The sequence below is a fragment of the Moschus berezovskii genome, chromosome 1 (assembly GCF_049115385.1).
Source record: "Moschus berezovskii isolate FMDL1 chromosome 1, NW_MosBer_1.0, whole genome shotgun sequence".
Taxonomy (NCBI): Eukaryota; Metazoa; Chordata; class Mammalia; order Artiodactyla; family Moschidae; genus Moschus; species Moschus berezovskii.
In genome coordinates this window covers 149,047,895-149,068,535 of record NC_142460.1, presented here as the reverse complement: position 1 = coordinate 149,068,535, position 20,641 = coordinate 149,047,895, and the positions used below count along the sequence as shown (strand labels likewise).

General features: G+C 40.9%; 1 protein-coding gene across 1 annotated transcript in view; it reads right to left on the bottom strand.

Annotated features, from left to right (window-relative positions):
• SLC9A9 (solute carrier family 9 member A9) overlaps window positions 1–20,641 on the bottom strand; it is a 678,791-nt gene that overhangs the window by 113,197 nt on the left and 544,953 nt on the right. The window contains exon 14 of the mRNA XM_055412241.2: window positions 7,654–7,733. Coding sequence (XP_055268216.1) covers window positions 7,654–7,733 — 80 coding nt within the window. The remainder of the gene's footprint in view (window positions 1–7,653; window positions 7,734–20,641) is intronic.

Genomic DNA, 20,641 nt, shown 5'->3' with positions numbered 1-20,641 from the left:
ATCTGATGTCTTAAAATCTGAATAAGGGGCATCTATTTCTTCTCATTATAAGAGATTGTTAGTGAGGATGATAGGTGGCTCTAGAGTTCTGACTTCTGTACACAAATAAAATCAATACACAATTGGTGAGATAAGATACAGCCACTCAGACAGACAATGGCTTCTAAGCCAGAGCCAGGCTTGCATAGACGAGATCAGGTGTACTAATTAAACCTAAGGGAAAATGGACCAACCATAGGAAGGAGATTAGTGAGGCAACAGGAATTCAAGTGGACTGTGGTGGCTGTCCATGCCAGAGACACTGAGGCTGAGGGGAGAGGTGGGTGTCCTTGGGGGTGTGCTTTTTGGTGCTAAAAGGCTGCCTGGGTGAAAACAACTAAGATTACCTGCTCTGCTTTCATACTTAGCAACCTTCAGATAATTAATTGGATTTTTCTGTTACATCAGTGTGTAGAATGAAGGTGCCCTGGATAGAAAATGTTGCTTGTGTGCTTGATTCATTCATTCAACGAATAAAAATTGAGTGTTCACTGTGTGCTAAATACTATTCTATGCCTTGAGTACAGACTCAGATCCCTGTCCCCAGAAAGCATATATCCTGGTTGGTGGAGAATATTATAACCAATACAAAAAGTACACACAGTGTCAGATGGTAATAAGCATAATGGTGAAAAATGAAGCAGGGATGGGGTGATGGATGGAGTGCTTCTCTTGGGACAGCTACTTTAAACATGGAGCCTGGAAGGTCTCACTGCTAAGCTGGATAAAAGAGTTGAAGGAGGGAGGCGTGTGAATGTCTGAGAGAAGAGTATCCCAAGTGAGAGGGCAGGAAGAGGAGCAGTGCAAATGCCCTGAAGCAGTGAGGTGCTTGGTGCATCTCAGGACGGCCATGGGGGCTGGAGTAGAGTGAGCCAGTGAGCAAGACGAAGAGAGGGGCCCAGAGGGACACCACGGACCAGATTGAGACTTGACCCTTCCAAAGGCTGGGAAGGACTATCCCTCCCTAGACTTCCCTGGTGGGCCAATGGTTAAGGATCTGCCTGCCAATGCAGGGGATATGGGTTTGATCCCATGTGTCAATCGATCACCTATGCGGAAAATCCCTTATGTCACTGGGCAATTAAGTAGCTGCACCGCAACTACCGAGTCTTTGCTCTAGAGCCTGGGAGCACAGCTATTGAAGCCCGCATGCCCTAGAGCCTATGCACGAGAAGAGCCACCACAATGAGAAACCCGCACAGCACAGTGAAGGGTAGCCCCCACTCCCTGCAACTAGAGAAAGCCTATGTGCAGCATCGAAGATCCAGCACAGCCAAAAAGAAATTTAAAAGTAAAGAAATAAAGAAAAAAGAATTTCCCTCCCCGCTTTGAGGATACCTATGATGATTTAGGAATTTGACGTTTGCTTTCTACTTGTCCCTCCTGGAGCTTGGCTAGAGTGCATCCATCTCTATGAAACTAAGCCATTCGTGGAGTCTTTGGCATATTGAACTCTCTGCCTCTGAAAAGCTGAGAACCTGATTCAGAAACTTGGAGACTCCTCAGTGGTAGTGTTCTTAGGGTGTACCAGGATCCCTAACCTTGTGTGTGTTCAGCCACCAAGTCGTGTCTGACTCTTTGTGACCACTAGGACTATGGCAAGCCAGGCCTCCCTGTCTCTCACCATCTTCTGAAGTGTGCCCAAGTTCACGTCCATTGAATTGGTGATGCCATCCAACTGTCTCATCCTCTGTCGCCCTCTTCTCCTCCTGCTTTCAATCTTTCCCAACATCAGGGTCTTTTCCAGTGAGTACGGGTGTTTGCATCAGGTGGCCAGTATTGCATCAGTGTTGGAGCTTCAGCTTCAGCATCAGTCCTTTCAATGAATATTCAGGGTTGATTTCCTTTAAGATTGACTGGTTTGATCCCCTTGCTGTCCAAGGGACTCTCAAGAGTCTTCTCCAGTACCACAGTTCAAAAGCATCACCCCATATATATTCAACAAATGTATGAGAAGTGAGGTCTGCACGACACAATGTGAGCAGTCATGAAAGTCACTGCTTTAATAGTGACATTCTGAAGGTATGGAGATGGGGTTTACATGTAAATAAGGGCTATCAGGGACACAGAGTTATTAATGATAACATTCATTTAAGGGTATTTATGGGTTTTAGATTGTGATAGATCTGGGCTTGAATCATGGAACTGACACATGGTATGAAACCTTAAGAAAGCTATTGAAGTCCTTTGAGATTTTGTTTCTTCCACCTCAAGGAGAGGCTTTGTGAGAATGAAACCTAAAGGGTGGTTATTAGGATTAAACAAAATAATGTTCTCGATAGCAAAGCACTGGTGTGCAGTAACATCTTCCCCTTCTCAATTTCTGCTTTGCATTGCATGACTCAGAATTGCTGCCCACAGGGAATCATAATGAAATCTTAATTAATCATCAATTTTGGCACCATAGGCTTCCAGCAACGTTCTTGAATGAGAGAGCTCAGGCTGTTTCATCAGAGGTGGACACAATCAGTAGTCCACTTGTGTGGTATTATACCCTTAGACCCTCCCACCCTCCTACAGAGCTGTGGAGGTGACATGAAATTATAATGTAAAGCACTCAACACAGTACTTGCCCATTGTTCATCCTTATGGAATGCTAATTTTTACTATTTTTATTCTTCTGAAGCTTTTGGAAAATTTTTATAGGAATGCATGTGTATTAACTGGGCTTCCCTGGTTGCTCAGAGGTAAAGAATCCACATGCAGGGCAGGAGATACCTCTTGCACAGAAGACACAGGTTCAGTCCTTGGGTCAGGAAGATCCCCTGAAGAAGGAAATGGCAACTCCAGAATTCTTGTCTGGGAAATCCCACAGACAGAGGAACGTGGCAGGCTACAATCCAGGGGTTTGCAAAAGAGTCAGACATGACTCAATGACTGAACAAAAACAACAGTATATATTAATTATGTTATGACAAAGTAAAAAAAGAAAACCAAACTATATGAGCAATAATGACTTGCTTTTTATTGATACTGATGGTGAGTTGAGGATCTTTCTTCCTTGAGTCTGAATATTGGACAAGAATGGAATGTGAACTGAGTACTGTGAAACTTAAGATTTATGTCTTTTTTTGACTAGGCAACCTTGTTATTCAATCTTAACATTCAGAAAACGAAGATCATGGCATCTGGTCCCATCACTTCATGGGAAATAGATGGGGAAACAGTGGAAACAGTGTCAGACTTTATTTTTTTGGGCTCCAAAATCACTGCAGATGCTGATTGCAGCCATGAAATTAAAAGACGCTTACTCCTTGGAAGGAAAGTTATGACCAACCTAGACAGCATATTAAAAAGCAGAGACATTACTTTGCCAACCAAGGTCCGTCTAGTCAAGGCTATGGTTTTTCCCGTGGTCATGTATGGATGTGAGAGTTGGAATGTGAAGAAAGCTGATCGCCAAAGAATTGATGCTTTTGAACTGTGGTGCTGGAGAAGACTCTTGAGAGTCCCTTGGACTGCAAGGAGATCCAACCAGTCCATTCTAAAGGAGATCAATCCTGGGTGTTCATTGGAAGGACTGATGCTAAAGCCGAAACTGCAATACTTTGGCCACCTCATGCAATGAGTTGACTCACTGGAAAAGAGTCTGATGCTAGGAAGGATTGGGGGTGGGAGGAGACGGGGACGACAGAGAATGAGATGGCTGGATGGCATCACCGACTCGATGGACATGAGTCTGAGTGAACTCCGGGAGTTGGTGATTGACAGGGAGGCCTGGTGTGCTGTGATTCATGGGGTCGCAAAGAGTCGGACACGACTGAGCGACTGAACTGAACTGAACTGAAAACTCCCACAGGAAAGCAGATGGCTGGTGGAAAGCCACTGTATAAACAGGGAGCTCAACTTGGTGCTCTGTGATGATCTAGAGGGGTGGGAAGGAGGCTCAAGAGGGAGGGGATCTATGTACACTTATAGCTGATTCATGTTATTGTACAGCAGAAATAAATACAACATTATGAAGCAATTATACTCCAATAAAAAAACACACACCGTAATCTAGGTGTTGCTATGAAGGGACTCTGTAGGTGTGGTTAGCATATACAGTCAGTTCAATTTAAAGAGATGATCCTCAGTAACGTAAGTGGGTTACATTTGATCAGTTGAGTGGACTTAAGAGCAAAACTGAGGTTTCCCTGAGGAAGAAGAAATTTTATCTCAAGATTACTGAATCTTAGCTCCTGCTTGAGAGTTTCTAGATTAAGAGCCTACCTACAAATTCTGGACTTGCCACCCTCACAAACTCCTAAGCCAATTCCTTGAAGTAAATCCATGTGTATGTGTATAGGTACACGTATGTATACGTGTGTGTGTGTGTACTCCTTGCTGATTCTGTTTCCAGAGAATGCTGACTGATAAAGGTACATACAAAGGCTCATTTATTCTTCTTTTTCTTTTGTCAGTAATTCTTTATGATGATTCATTTGCAGGATGCAGTTTTGCTAAAATGAAACTTGAGTGGCTCCAAACTGCATAGTCCATTTCTTTTGGTCTCACAACGTCTGTTTTGGCCTGAGCCAGGCAACCTGACCCTGGAGTAGGGAGATCACCTGTACACTGATCGCACCTGGCATAGCCTACCCATGAGGTCCATGGGGCACAGCACCTGGCTTCTGGGGGGACAACAGAATGAACATAAATGCCAAGAGGATAATTTATGTCTAAAAATACAGATAAATCAAGAGTGTACAGAGTGGAAATTGGTTGGTTTTGCTACTCTCTGGGTATGAATTCAGAGCATAACTGGGATACAAAAGCTCTGTTGTCTAAGAGAAAATATATTTATGCAGTGATGGTGGTCCTGCAATTTCTAGAATGAATGCACAGGAGGACAAATTACCATGAGAAGAGATATTACTAAGAGTGTTAAGTCTGCTTTTATTTTTTGCTAGTCTGTCCATAATCACATGGAAATAACCCCCTGGTGAAATGTGAGACAAAATCTCTGACATCATCTGAACTTAGTGTCACTGCTCTAAGATAAAACTTGGGGAGGGCTGACACTTTCATTTTCTTGTCTCCCAGTTATTTTTTTCCATTTTGTTTCTTTTCTTCATTGTAAAGCATTCCTTACCACACTGTCAGAATTTGAACAGAACCATCTTTTATCTAATTTCTGATTTGCCATTTTGTGATATTGTGGTTCTGATGTTGGGAGGGATTGGGGGCAGAAGGAGAAGGGGGTGACAGAGAATGAGATGGCTGGATGGCATCACTGACTCAATGGACATGAGTTTGAGTGAACTCTAGGAGTTGGTGATGGACAGGGAGGCCTGGCGTGCTGTGATTCACGGGGTCTCAAAGAGTCGGACACGACTGAGTGACTGAACTGAACTGAACAGATATTGTGAAGAAATATCAATTTGGTCTTCATCCCTAGTTTTGTCTCAGAGCTCCTAAAACCCTTAAATTTCCAAAGTGATGAAAACAAAAAGGCATCCTTTGTTATGTTAATGGGTGACGTTTGGACCCCATCTAAGGTCAGGAGCTGGGTACCAGGAGAACCAACCATGTGATTAGAGAGTTGGAACTTTCAAGCCCTGCTTTCCCCACATCTGGGAAAGAGGGAAGGGCTGGTAATGGATTTCAGTCACCAATGGCCAATGACTCATCCACTGTGCCTATGCAATGAAGCCTCCATAAAACCTCAAAAGGATAGAGTTGAGGAGAATTTAGAGGTTGGTGAACAGGCGGAGATTTGGGAAGAGTGGTGTACCCACAGAGTCCATGGGAGTTCCATGTCCTTTCTCTTGTACACTTCTTCCGTCTGGCTTTTCCTGGGTTATATCATTTTATAATAAACCAGTGATCTAGTAAGTAAAATGTTTTTCTGAATTCTGTGAAGTTTTCTAGCAAATTAATTGAATCCAAGGAGGAGGTCATAGAACCTCCAACCTGTAGCTGATAGATTGGAAGCATAAATAGCAACCTGAGCTTGTGGCTGGCATCTGAAGTGGTGAGGGCAGCAGTCTTGTGGGACCAAGCCCTTACCTGTGAGGATCTGACACCGTACCCAGGTAGACAATGTCAGGATTGAGTCGAGTTGTAGGACACTGAGCTGGTATCCAGCACATTGCTTGGATGGATGGGGAAGCCTCTGTTCATACAAGGCAGATATCGGGTCCAGGAACCCCAAAACATTATCTTCCTGTACATTTTGTCATAACCAAGCAGTCTTTATATGTACTCTTTAGCCAGATTTTTATAACTTCTTACAAATTTGGTTATTGATACCTAAGCAATGGCAGGGGAAATATATTTCTAGAAGAAACACAACCTGGAACATAAACCTGCACAACCTGCTAAAAGCCAGGGACCAGAAGAGCGGTTAGTGAGGTACCAGCACCTCCTGGAGGCAGTTAATGGCCAAGATGGGCCACTTTTAGGGTGGAGGCAGCCTACACTGCCCATGAAAGCTCAAGATTGAGCAAGACAAGGTATTTGTCCATAGATAACAGGAATATGGAAAAACAAAACCATAGTCTCAGAAAGGCTCTACCTTCCACATCTCTATTTCATAATTCTTGGAATGCTCTACTTTCCCAGGATTGCTTTCTAATTTTAACCCTGATTTACTTTTGATTATTCAAGTCACTCTTGTATTTTTCTACAGTCATTCCTCTAATTTGTTTTCCTTTCTGCTGTGAATTTCCTGTATTTCTCTTGCCTCCTCTTCCCTTTCCACTTTTACCTCTTCTCACCTTATTCTTTGACTTTCTTTTACCCGTTCTTAATTCTTCTTCCTCTCCTACTGATCTGCTGTGGCTTTAATCACTGCCAAGCTGCTTTAAAATCACCCAGTGACTGACATTTTCTCCCTGAAAGGAGAGGGATTTGTGACTGTGGAAAACTAACTACAAAGACCCAACACATTCAATTTTCAGCGCAATTCTTTCCTTTCTTCTGTGGCGCTTTTGCCTGGGATTAGAGATGGACCACTTACTGCAACTCACAATGGCAAAGCCCTCCAGGCCTGACTTCTCAGCCCTGTGAGTCACATGGCAATGTGGATCTGAGCCACTATGTTTACTCTGATTGCTAGAATTTTAAAACTGCCCTTCACTAGAAAAAAAACTTACTCAAGTGTTTCCTGGAAAACAAAGCAGTATTATTTCACAGTGTCATGACCAGACTCACTCTTCTCCTTGGACCACTCATTCTCCCTTCTCCCCCTCCCCTTTCATTTTTTACAGCATGAAACAAAAACAGATAAATGGGTTCCTAGCCAAAGGGTGAAGGAGTTTTGTCATCCTGACTGATTCCACTAGAAATAAGATATTTTTACAAAGAGATGAACAGTAAAATTAGTAAGATAGGTCCATTTTTCAAGAGTCCACAATTTTATCATCTGGCATTAGGAAATAGTTGATTGTCACACATACACCAAATTCAGTTGTTTCTGAAAGATTTCACTTTAGCTCTTTGTAACACGTAAGTATAAATGACATACATTTTGATTATTTGAAATCATTCTTTTGGTTAAATTTGGTCACAAATTCACTTTACCTTTTGGTGTTTCTTGCAGAGCAGAGGCACATACCTCAGTGATGAAGTGCTCAAAGTTCATCTCTGCCATGCAGAAGGATCTGGAAGATGATCATTATCAAAGGATACTTGTGGTCAAAGCTGTACCACATTCTGAAGAGCCAGGCACTCTCTGATTTTGTCGTGCTTTTACCCAAATTATTTGCTTCCTGGAGAAAGGACAGTAGAAGAAGTCATTAGAGAAATGATCAATATAAAATACTGACATATAATATCAACATTAATATATAGTATTTAGTATATTTTAACTATATATCAAATTAAACCACTTAAAATAAAACTTTCCAGGTAGAGGCATTTTTATATAAATGGTGAAGCAGCTGCCAAGCAATTAGCTCATAGATCTTACCATATGGATGAGACTCTTGTGGCATAATTCAACATTTACTTTTCTTAATAATCCCTGTTTTATTAAACAGCTTAGAAATGTCACTTTTTTGACACCAGTAAAAATGATATTTCTGTCAGATTGCTGTTGTGGGAATTTTGCAGTTACTTCTGTCAAACTTGGATGGTATTTATTTATGATTTACCAAAAGGTCAAGACTAAAGGGCTAACAGGCTAATCATTATTAAACTAGTTTTCATTCATTTTCTTTTCGATAGATCACTACCAAAGGCTCTGGTTAATTTTTTGATCTCTTTCCCCTTCAATCCTGAAGTTTTGAAACAGACGTTCTTGTTAAGAAGCCTGTAATAACTGAATGTGTTTATCTCCCAGCCCCCTTGCCTCTTCTCTTTTTTCCAAAAGGACCACAGTGGGAGGGACAAAGAAAAGGAATTAAGAAGGACAAAAAGAAAGCATTTGGTGGGTGTTTATGTAACAGTAGAGGATAAAAATGTGAGAAAAAGGTGAAAATTTTTTGTGAACTTTATAGAGGTAGATGATAATGAACATTGCAGTGTGGTATGAAGGAGATTCAGTGACATTCTGACTTTTTCTTTGTATCCAATTTCGCATATTAAGAAAAGAAAATTCCAGACTTCAATCAGTTGCAATATCTCCATCATTAAAAGCATTTATATATTAAAATGGATTTCATTGCTTTGTTTGGACCCTTGGTTTCCATTCCCAAATGGTTTCAAGAGCTCACAGTCCACTAGTAAGTGAACATTCTCAAGAAATCAGGAGGCATGGAAAACAGTGACAAACCACTGGCTGCTCCAAGGCCAGCCTTTAGATGAATCTAGATTAATTTGCTTCATTTAATGTATTTGCTTTTTATTCCCCTCTCCAGACAGTACCACTGATGGTTAATGATAAATAACAACACAAAAGGCTGTATTCTGCTCTGAAACACATGTCACAGCAGGTGCTTCAGTTCCATGCCTCACAAACAAAATGGGGATATAAGAATGCTTAAGTGTGATCCCTTGCTAGGTGGCCATCTAAACTCTGTCTAAAATGACTGAAGCAGAAAGTCAGCAATAAAATGAAAACCCAAGCTAGCAAGCTTTCTCATTGGTATTTGAAGATCTCTGATTTCCAACAATGAACAGCTTCCTAAATAGCATTCCTTAGCATGTCACTGTTCTATGTGATCTTGATGGAAATTCTGTGCTAATCATTCAGGAAAAGGTGGGTTTGAGCATGTTAAACAGGATCGCTATTTACAGAAATTTTTAGAATCTTTCATTTATAAGTGAGCATTGTAAACTTTTGAGAGGGAAGCTTTTCTCAAACTTACCTGACCACATGCCCCACCCCCAAGCTCCTCAGTGGGACATCCATGATCTTTCCATGGGTGTTTGAGTTCCATAGATCTGTTTTCTGATACACCTGGAAAGCCATGCCCTGTTATCTAGAGTTAGAATTTATTCATTACATTTCCACTAAAAGGAAACCAGGGTGTCCAGTTCAATTTCCATTCTTCCCTGAACATTCTCTAGCTATTTCTACCTTGCAAAAGGTGTCAGATTTGCAAAGTTGCTGATATACTTAGTGTTTTCTTCATCATCTTGCAACATTTGCAAGCTGTTTCTGAGTCACCATCTCTCAAACAGGTCAGCAGCTGGGGCACAGCTGGGAGAGTAAAACTGTTCTCCCTAAACTAAATTAGGTAAGAAGCTCTGGGCCAACACTGGGGAGTTCTTGCTTTCTTTGCTTTCTTTCTTTCTTTTTTAAGAACAATAAAGAGTTACAAATTTAATCCATCAAGAGGCATAGTTAATTTTGATAGCTAGTAACATCCACTGATGACAAGATAGTCATTGAAGAAAACTGATAGAAAGGAATTAAGTAAATTTCTGGGTTTTTGTTTGGTTGTTTGTTTCTAAGTTAAGGTGGGCTGTGTAGTGGTGAGCTTAGCTGGCAGTCAGGGGCCCAGGCTTTAGCCCCCACTCTGCAGTAGCCCAGCTGAATGACATTTGCAGTAATAGTCCTCAGCTATGGAATGATCATTAATTCCTGGCGGTGTGTTGGTCACATTATCCAGTCATTAACTTTTTCAGCCATTATTTTCCAGTTTTCACAACAATCCATCAGTGTAAGTTGCGTTATACCTATTTTACAAGTGAGAATCTAGCAAGACTCAAAGAGAAGAGGTGAGTCCAAAGCCACACAGCGAGCAAGCTAGAGCTGGAATTTGAATGTATGGACTAATGGATTCCAAAGATGATGTTTTAATAGAAACAGACTCAGAAACTTAGAGAACAAAGTTTTGGTTGCCAGGAGGAAGGAGTGGGGAAGGGATAGTTAGGAAGTTTGGGATCAACATGTACACATTGCTATATATAAAATGGATAACCAATAAGAACCTACTGTATAGCACAGGGAATTCTGCTCAATTTTATGTGGTAGCCTGGATGGGAGAGAAGTTTAGGGGAGAGTGAATACATGTATATGTATGACAGTATTCTTTACTGTCCGTCTAAAACTATCACAACATTATTAATAGGCCATCAGTTCAGTTCAGTTCAGTTCAGTTGCTCAGTTGTGTCCGATTCTCTGCAACCCCATGAATCACAGCATGCCAGGCCTCCCTGTCCATCACCAACTCCCGGAGTTCACTCAAACTCATGTCCATTGAGTCGGTGATGCCATCCAGCCATCTCATTCTCTATGTGTCCCCGTCTCCTCCTGCCCCCAACCCCTCCCAGCATCAGAGTCTTTTCCAGTGAGTCAACTCATTGCATGAGGTGGTCAAAGTATTGGAGTTTCAGCTTTAGCATCAGTCCTTCCATACGCCAATACAAAATAAAAAGTTAATAAAAAACAAAGATGATGTTCTTTCTGCTGGTCTCTCACTCAGCCTTTAAATGTTGAAAAGAATGTACATTGCTTGATAAGCTATTTGGGTTACAGTCTCCTTGCCTGTAAAATGCATTGAAGAAATTAGTTTGACTGGTTTCTGAGGTCCTAACCATATGGAAAATACTGTGTTATCATTAATGACAACAACAATAACAGCTGACACTTCTTGAACAGATACCATGTGCCAGACCCTATTCAAAGTGCTGCTTGTATATTATTATTCCCACTTTACAGGTGAGGAAACTAAGGCAACTGTGACACAGAGAGGTTTCCAACCACACTTGTGGCTTCTCAGCAGCAGCCAAGATTCCTATCACGGGCCCTGGGGTTAGTGAAGAGCAAACCAGAGCAAATGTCTCAATCCAAGGTTGAGACAGAGCAGCTGTGTATACCCCCAAACATAATGAAAAGGCATGGCTCCTCTCAGGTGGCTGAACCACTGACAGGTCAGAAAGTATCTGTATAGAAACTTAACTTTAGTGTTATAAATTTTTTTAGACTCCTAAATACTGGTTTCAGGGGTTTCTCAGGGTCTTAGAAACCCTCTCTGCCTTTCACTCCCTTTTCCATCTCCTTTTCATTTTATTTTATGTCCTGAGGGGAATATCAGAACTTACAAACAGTCCTGAAAGAGTTTATAATCTGTTTCTGGCAAATCTTCCAGAACTATTTTTTTTTTTTTTTCGCCAGCTGAGGATAGCAACACATACTAGATGGGATTTTGGGAAAAAATGTTAACACTTGTAACCTATTTTTCAAACTAGTTTACTTGGGATACTGGAGATGTTAGTCATTTCACTACTTTGTGGAGAAATAAACTGGGTTTCCATTAGAATAAAATATAGAACATGTGTTTCCAGGTAAGGAAAGTACCACTTAGGACCCAGCATTGACTTTTTCTGCTGATCTGAGATAAAATGTTCAGTGTATGTCTTAAATATCTGTTGGCCCAGTTCTGGATCCATTCATTTATTTCTCTGAAGTTATTGATGACTTAATAACTTGGTTATGAAAGGCCATCAATAAATGAGGAGAAATAAATGAGTTAGTCCACTATGTGCTCTGCTTATTCACTGGGGGTTGAAGATAAATGTTCCAAGGGAAGGCCAGCCTTTGCAGCCACCCAGGAACATGGGAAGTATCTGAGGAGGCAGCACAGAGGGCAAGCCCCTGGGAGGGCCCAGATGGGCAGAGGACAGCAGGTAGCATCAATTTACCTAGATTATTCTGAAGCTGGGATCAGATCACACCCCAGGACAATGGATGTGAGCCGTCATCAGAAAAGTCTGGAACATGGTGATATTTTCTTTATCTCTAGCCATATACCTCCTCTTCTGAGTTCTTGGATGCCAGAGAGGAAGTGGCACACATGTTGGAACAAGCGGAGGATCCAGAAACTGAAGACCAAGATTTGAGTTCTCTCGACTGCCTTTCATTCAATAATAATGACACACTTTCCAACACTGAGCCTCATGTTTCACGGCTGTAAATGGGAACTACAGATTCAAGGGCATTGAATCTTAGCTTTTATTTGCCCTTGATACTTCTAAGAGGCAGAGTGGTTGATATATGTGCAATTTCGGGTTCCTTTATTATCCTCTATTTCTGGGAAAACGTACAAATGACCGGGGCATTTGATGTCTTTCCTTCTTCTCCTTAAACAAGGGAATAGATCAGAGGTTGGGAAGTGGCGGAGCGCAGCAGGGAGTGAGTAGCTGTCTTTCAAGTGACCCCTCTAGCAACACCCTAGAGAGGGAGCAAGAGGAAAATTATGAAGGTACTCTTTGTTTTATGCTTATTTGGACCCCTGAGAGAAAACAAAAGGCTCTGGCAAGAAATCTTTGAAAACCAGACACTGAAGCAAGAAGGGATTGTTTGTTGTATTAACCTTAGTGAGAAAGAACTAAGCCAATGTAAATACATTCCTCTATCAATATTCAAACGAGGGACCTTAGCTAAGTGAACCAGATGAACCTCTGCTCTGGGCTAATCATATGGGATTGCTCCTCACTTCATGGGGATTCAGTGGATTAAGAGAGAGAAGATTTTCCTTTCTATTTCTCAAGATTTCGTATTCAATACTAAAGTCAATGGAGGTTGTACAGAATGATGACAAGGACAGGTAATTATCATAATAGGCCTGTAGGGTTCCTTATGGTTCCAGAGCACTTTTTCCAGTAGTAAGTGTGAATGGAATTTGATAGCGGTACTTTTGCCCTGCCATCTCCCCCAGTTTGGAATGTATTCATGTGATAATTTCAAATTTATTGCCTTGATTTTATGATGACCAAGGAGAGGACTAGAGTCTCTGTCTCTAAAGGGAAAGATTTCTGGGTTCTGAAGAGGAGGGACATAAACTATTGAGGGGCAAAAGGAAATTTTTTTCAAATTTATGTTTTAAAAAGTAAAATTAATTCTTAGCCTCCACATAGAAAGTATTTTATGCAAACATTTCTACCTTCCTCACACCATGATAAATTCATAAATGTTCCCAAGAAGGTATAGTCAGAAAATACATGCTTAGGGAGAAAAAAAAATGAAGGAAACAACCAGACAAGGATGAATAAAATTGCCAAGAGGAAACTTAGACATCACATATATGTGACCAGATGGGCTAAACTCATGGTTTCACTACTGCAAAAAAAGGATGGGGACTGCTTCAAAAATAATTTTGTCTGTACAAAGGATTCAAGTTAATTCAGTGAAAATAAATTGTTTGGCTCAGGTAAATATAATACTTTGGTGATTTAAAAACATATATTCACAAACTCTTTGGTACCTATTCCTTTAAGAGATGGAGACTTTCTCCCTTGCAGTGTGATTAGGGGCAAGTGGCTTATTTTTCTGAAACTGTTGTATTCTCTGTGAGATGTGGATGCAATACCTACCTCATAGGGTTTCCATGAGAAACACCTGAAATAATGTATGTAGCATAGTGCTTCACAAATTGTCCAATAAATAGTAGACATGAGTTTAAAAAAAATGGAGACTAATTTCGCTTCCTATTGAGTGTGGACCATACTTAGTGACTCATTTTTAATCAATAGACTGGAGCAGAAGGGATGGCGATATCCAAGAGTAGGTCATAAAAAGGCATTGTGGCTTCCTCCTTGCTGTCTGTCTTGAATCACTGGAGGGAAGTCAGCTACCGTATCATGAGGACACTCAGGCAGCTCTGTGGAGAGATCTATATGGTAAGGGTCTGAGTCTCCTCGAAGAGTTAGCAAGAAACTGAGGCCTTCTGTCAGTATGGAAGTGGATCCTTTAGCCCCAGGAGAGCCTTCAGATGACTAACTCTGGCTGACATCCTGATTGCAACCTCAGGAGAGACCCTGCACCAGAAACACTCAGCCAATTTGCTTTCAAATTCCTGACCCATAGAAACTGTGAGGTAATAAATGTTTGTTATTTCAAGTCACTAATTTTCAGGACAATTTATTGTGCAGCAGTAGAAGCCTGATACAACTACATACTACTAATAGAATTATAAGTTCTACGTGTAAAAGGCACTGGAGTTGAAAAGGTACTTTGGAACAAGAAGATCCTAGCTCATGCTATCCCCCAATGACAGTACTCCAAATCACGAACATCATAGCAAAGATAAGGGTCTTACATTTAGACTTGTGATTTGAGTGCTGGGAAAGATTGAAGGAAGGAAGATAAGGGGATGACAGAGGATGAGATGGTTGGATGGCATCACCGACCCTATGGACATGAGTTTGAGTAAGCTCTGGTAATTGGTGATGGACAGGGAAGCCTGTTGGACACAACTGAGCAACTGAACTGAACTGAACAGAGTGTTATATTTTTGCCTGAAAATGAAACGAAACAGAACATTGTTTCCCCCTACAAAACTACTTTCAAAACACATAATGGCTGACAGAATAACTGGTACCATAAATATGTGATAGAGTTCAGGCAGCAAAGGACTCCTTGAAAGAAGGAAAACAAATGAAATGAGGCCTATATTCTTCTTTTGTTCTGCCAGGAGGCCCTTTCCCAGTGGTAGTGTGAAGAGGTAGAATCCAGGCAGAGAACAATTCAAGTTGAGAACAACAGTTTCATGAGCTGTGGAACTAGAAATTGAGTTTGGGTATTGTTGCAGTGGCTGGAATTTTTATGTTGTCTTGGGAAAGTTGGCTTAATTCTTGGAACTCCAATTTCATCCTTTATAAAACAGGATTTAGGACTTCCCTGGTGGTCAAGTGATTAAGAATCCATCTGCCAACACAGGGGACACGAGTTTGATCCCTGGTCCAGAAAGATCCCACGTGACGCTGGGCAACTAAGCACATGTGCCACAACTACTGAGCCCCTCTGCAGCAACTATCGAGCCCATAGGCCCTGGAGCCCATGCTCTCCAATAAAAGAAGCCACTGCAATGAGAAGCCTGCACGCTGCAACTAGAGAGTAGCCCCTGCTTGCCACAACTAGTGGAAGCCCTTGCAGCAACAAAGATCCAGTGCAGCCATAACTACATAAATAAAAGCTTTATTCTTAAAAAAGTGAGGTTTATAATATGTATAATATAATACAATATTGATTGGTCAAGTTAGAGATTAAATGTGATTTTATATGTGGTGCCTAATCACTAAATAGTAGCTACCATCTTCTTCTGCTCCCTCTTCCTTGTTATTATTTTTGCTTTCTAGAGCACGAAATTATAGAATCTGCAGGTAAGACATATATGTATATATATGGAATTTAGTCTTACTCAGTAAAAATAGTAGTGGGTAGAATGCTTATGCTTTGCAGTGTATAAGCATAAGTAAAACCAAAATAAATTCAGTGTTGGCCTCAGAAAAACCCAAGATACTTGCTCTGAAACAGTCATTTACTTTTTCTCACAGAACTATTAGTTGCAATAACATTAAAAAACAACAAAAAAAAACTCTCATATGGATCAGATCAATTTTAGAGGCTTCCCAAACCAGGGATCAAACCCAGGTCTCCCGCATTGTGGATTCTTTGTCAGCTGAGCCACAAGGAAAGCTCAAGATTACTGGAGTGGGTAGCCTTATCCCTTCTCCTGGGGATCTTCCTAGCCCCGGAATTGAACTGGGGTCTACTGCATTGCAGATGGATTCTTTACCAACTGAATTATCAGGGAAGCCCTTTAGAGGCTAGTATTTTATTTCTGAAATATTTGTTGGTATGTACCATGGGATTCCCATTCTATAAGACCAACTCCAATAGCAAGTATGAAAAAATATTGATAATTGTTAAATCTGAGGGACATACTTGTGGGAATCTTTATTCTGTTTCCTATAAGTTTGTTAGAAATATTAGAAAATATTCACAAGGCAAAAGTAAATATTACTTAATGACTAGATGACCCTACCATCTGTTAATGATTCTCTTTCCCTCCTGAACCTACTTGTATTCCCACTCTTATAACTCCAGATGACTCTGAGTTCAGTTCAGTTTAGTCGCTCAGTCATGATCGACTCTTTGCGACCCCATGAATCACAGCACTCCAGGCCTCCCTGTCTATCACCAACTCCCAGACTTAACTCAAACTCATGTCCATCGAGTCGGTGATGCCATCCTGCCATCTCATTCTCTGTCGTCCCCTTCTCCTCCCGCCCCCAATCCTTCCCAGTATCAGAGTCTTTTCCAGTGAGTCAACTCGTTGCATGAGGTGGCCAAAGTATTGGAGTTTCAGCTTTAGCATCAGTCCTTCCAATGAGTATTCAGGATTGATCTCCTCTAGAATGGACTGGTTGGATCTCCTTGCAGCCCAAGGGACTCTCAAGAGTCTTCTCCAGCACCACAGTTCAAAAGCATCAATTCTTCGGCGATCAGCTTTTTTCACAGTCCAACTCTCACATCCATACATGACCACTGGAAAAACCATAGCCTTGACTAGACGGACCTTTGTTGGCAAAGTAATGTCTCTGCTTTTAAATATACTATCTAGGTTGGTCATAACTTTCCTTCCAAGGAGTACTAAGTGTCAATTGTGCAGAAGAACAAGTACTTTTATTCTTCTCCAAATGAGCTATTTCAGATTTAAGGGTGTTCTAGGTTACGCTTGGAGAAGGAAATGGCAACCCACTCCAGTGTTCTTGCCTGGAGAATCCTAGGGACGGGGGAGCCTGGTGGGCTGCCGTCTGTGGGGTCTCACAGAGTCGGACACGACTGAAGCGACTTAGCAGCAGCAGCAACAGGTTATGCTTTTCTGGGATCTGGCACACAAGTCTTTGTTCACTTGATTCACATGCTCCATATTTTTAAAGACACGTCACTGTAGCCCTTTGTGGTTGGTGCTAGTCATTTCTGCTGGAGAAATCCTGATTCTTTTAAACTCCCTCTGCTCATTGAAGCTGCCCTTCTCTGGACCTTTCTCAGATCTGCTTTGACTTCCTTAAGCTACGGTGACCAGAGCTGATCTACCCAGATTACACACAAGCACAAATGACAACCAATATCAGAATTTCAATGAAGGGATTTTGAGAGGCAAACATAAAACTGGAAGTTAGCCTTAAGAGAGCACATAGAGACACAAGCAGAGTGTTAAAAACAGTTATATTTGAAAAGATGAAAATTAACCTCCTTGTTAATTGTTGACAGTTAATTGTTAATCAGTTGACAGGGCTTCCTCAGGGGTAAAGTATCCACCTGCCAAAGCAGGAGTTGTGGGATCAATCCCTGGGAAGGGATGATCCCCTGAAGAAGGGAATGGCTACCCACTCCAGTATTCTTGCCTGGAGAATCCCATGGACAGAGGGGCCTGGCAGGCTACAGTCCTTGCAGTGGCAAAAGAGTCAGATAATTTAGCAACTAAATAACAACAACAGTTGGCAGAATTGGAAATGGAAGAAAAATAAGTTTTTTAAAAAGTTGGTTTAAGTTCCAAACCTGTTTGCTTCCATCATACATAGAATGAAATTAATCCACCACCATGGCCAATGAGCTGGCCCCTCGTGGTCTCTCCCACTCCTTCTCCATTCGCTTCTACCTTGCTCCCTCAGCTCCAGCCACACTGGTATGCCTGCCGAGTATGCAGCACACCATAACCCGCGGTGGCGTCATCCTGGCCGTTCCCTCTGCCTCGCCGGTTTTCCCCAGAGCCTACCTGCACTTCTCACTTCTGCACATCGTTCAGGTGTCTAATCGAAGGCCACTTCCTCAGCAGGAAGCCAGCTAGAGCCTCTCCTCTGTTGTTCTCCATCCTCTTCCCTGCTGTGTTGTTATTATTCTCTGAACTGACAGTGTATAGAGGTTTACCACTTTCTTCTCCCCGACTAGAGTGTAAGCTCTGTGAGGATGAAGACTTTGAATTGGTAACTGATGCATCCTTCTCACACTTAGATTCCTGCCTGACCTGGGTGGCTTGTACCAATGAATGAATGAACAGATGCATGCACATCCATTAAGAGTGGAAGTTCTAGAACCAGATTATCTGGGTTCGAATTTCACCTTTTCTCACTACATGTCCTTCAGTAAGCTATTTAAATTCTCTGTGTACAGTTTCCTTATTTAAAATATAAACATAATAATAGCACCTATCCATAGATTTATCTTGGAAGGTAAATGAGTTAACATAGATGAAGTATTAACATTCAGAAGTGTTAACAGCAATAGTTAGCACTCTACAAATATTAGGATGATCACGAAAGATGGCAAGCAGGAAAAAGAGAAGCAATAGTGGTTGGTGGCCCTTCTTGGGTAGCAGGAATTTTCTATTGAACTAAGAAGGCAGGCACAGTGCTCCAATGAGCCTCACCTTCTCTGTAATGCTGTGCTGCCAAGGACATAGCATCAAGTACAAGGAAAACTTCCTGCCAAGGGGGGAAGTTTGTCTGAGGGTGTTTTTAACTTTTTTTACATTTAAGAGAAATAAATTTCACAGCTGCAATACCTTTCATTTCTTGAAGTGGCACATTTACATACAGTATATATTTAAAGTTTAATATCTGCTTGTGGAACATGCTTTTTAAAGCTTCTGGGTCTGGAATGGATAAGAACGTAATACCATTCATACTTTCAAGGTGTTACAAGGCATGGCTGGGTAGTCACAGCTGCAAGTTAATACTTTCCAAAGGCTATTTTACTCTTCAGAAACAGAGAAAGAGGAAATTCCTTCAAGGATATGTACATGTCATTACATATGTTTATTACTGATTTTGAGAGTGATCAAAATTATGATCAGTAATTGCCAAATTTTCAGGTGAAAATTTTAGCTTTTGGTAAGTTAAGAATAAGGCAAGCTTCCCAGGTGGCTCAGCAGTAAAGAATCCACCTGCTAATGCAGGAGATGTGGGTTTGTTCCCTGGGTTGGGAAGATCCCTTGGAGAAGGAAATAGCACCCTACTCCAGTATTCTGCCCTGGGAAATCCCATGGACAGAGGAGCCTAGCGAGCTACAGTCCATGGGGTTGCAAAAGAGCTGGACACGACTGAGCAAATGAACAACTAAGAATGAAGCCTTTTTTACAGAAGTTGACCAGTGCAAAGATACCTGTTTGTTACCGCAAGGCCAATTTAATAAAATGCAGACTGAGTGGAAAAATACAGTCCTCCTAAGAATTAAGTTTATGCTATATAGTCAGGGCTACAGATGCTGATAATAAGCAAACAGCTGTCAGGCAAAATGAGGGCAAAGAGGTTTTTGACACATGGTTTGAAAAGTCCCCTTAAACCCCCTTTGTCTAGGCTGAATGGCAGCTGCATGGGCACTGTGGTTTGTTACTTGTGGCCTGAGACCACTGTTTCCTGTACTTGACATTGAAAATAAAAATTATTGCGAAGTGTGATGAAAACCTTTATCTGAAATGTAGTTATCTTAGTAGTAAAACACCATGAATAAGAACAATTCCAGGACATTTCTTAAAATTAAAACTATTTTTAACTAGCAGAAGAGCAGTAGAAACCGTGCAAATTACATGGAGGTTAGTTAGACAGCTCCTTATGTGTCCTCTACAGGAAGCCTCAAGTGAGAAAATTCTTTTAAAGCATTGTGGTCTGTGAAGCTTTGTACAGCTTGAGGAGTGAGTGTAATTTTTCTAAGTATAATAACTTAGTATATTGTTGATTATTACTTCCTTTCCCCCGTCTTACCAACAAGCTTACTTGTGGCTCAACTTTAGCAAGTATATAGGACCTTATGATCTTTTATTTATGATTTTTATTTTATTTTTTACTTCTCTGGTTTTCGTCTTCCTGCTTTTATAAATTTTTTAAACTGAATTTTAAAATTCTTAAAAATATTTCACTATTATTTTATCATATGTGGTGGTATAAGCTGATTCATCAAACTGTTTATGAGATAAGATGGTTTTAATGAGATTGTTAGGTGGTTTTCATAAATATAATTTCGTTTGATTGTTTTAACAACCTGGAGAAGTAGACATTATTATCATTTGCATTACATAGATAGGAAAATTAAGATTCAAAGATGTAAAAAGCTTGCTGAAGATCCAAATACCATGTAGTTTTCACTGTTGCTATTTAGTCACAAAGTCATGTTTGACTCTTCTGCAACCCCATGTAGCCTGCCAGGCTCCTCTGTCCATGCAATTTCCTAGACAAGAATATTGGAGTGGATTGCCATTTCCTTCTCCAGGGGATCTTCCTGACCCAGGGATCGAACCCACGTCTTCTGCATTGGCAGTTTGGATTGTCACTCAGCCACTGGGGTACAATTTTCACTGTACTATGTGGTATATCTCATTTCTCTAAGGACAACAAAAAAGTACTTTCAATTGATTAAAAGTATTTTCAGGTAAGAATTATTACTAAATTGATGATGGTGTTAATGAGCGAAAATAAAATACATTTAAATTATAAAAGAAAAAATTTA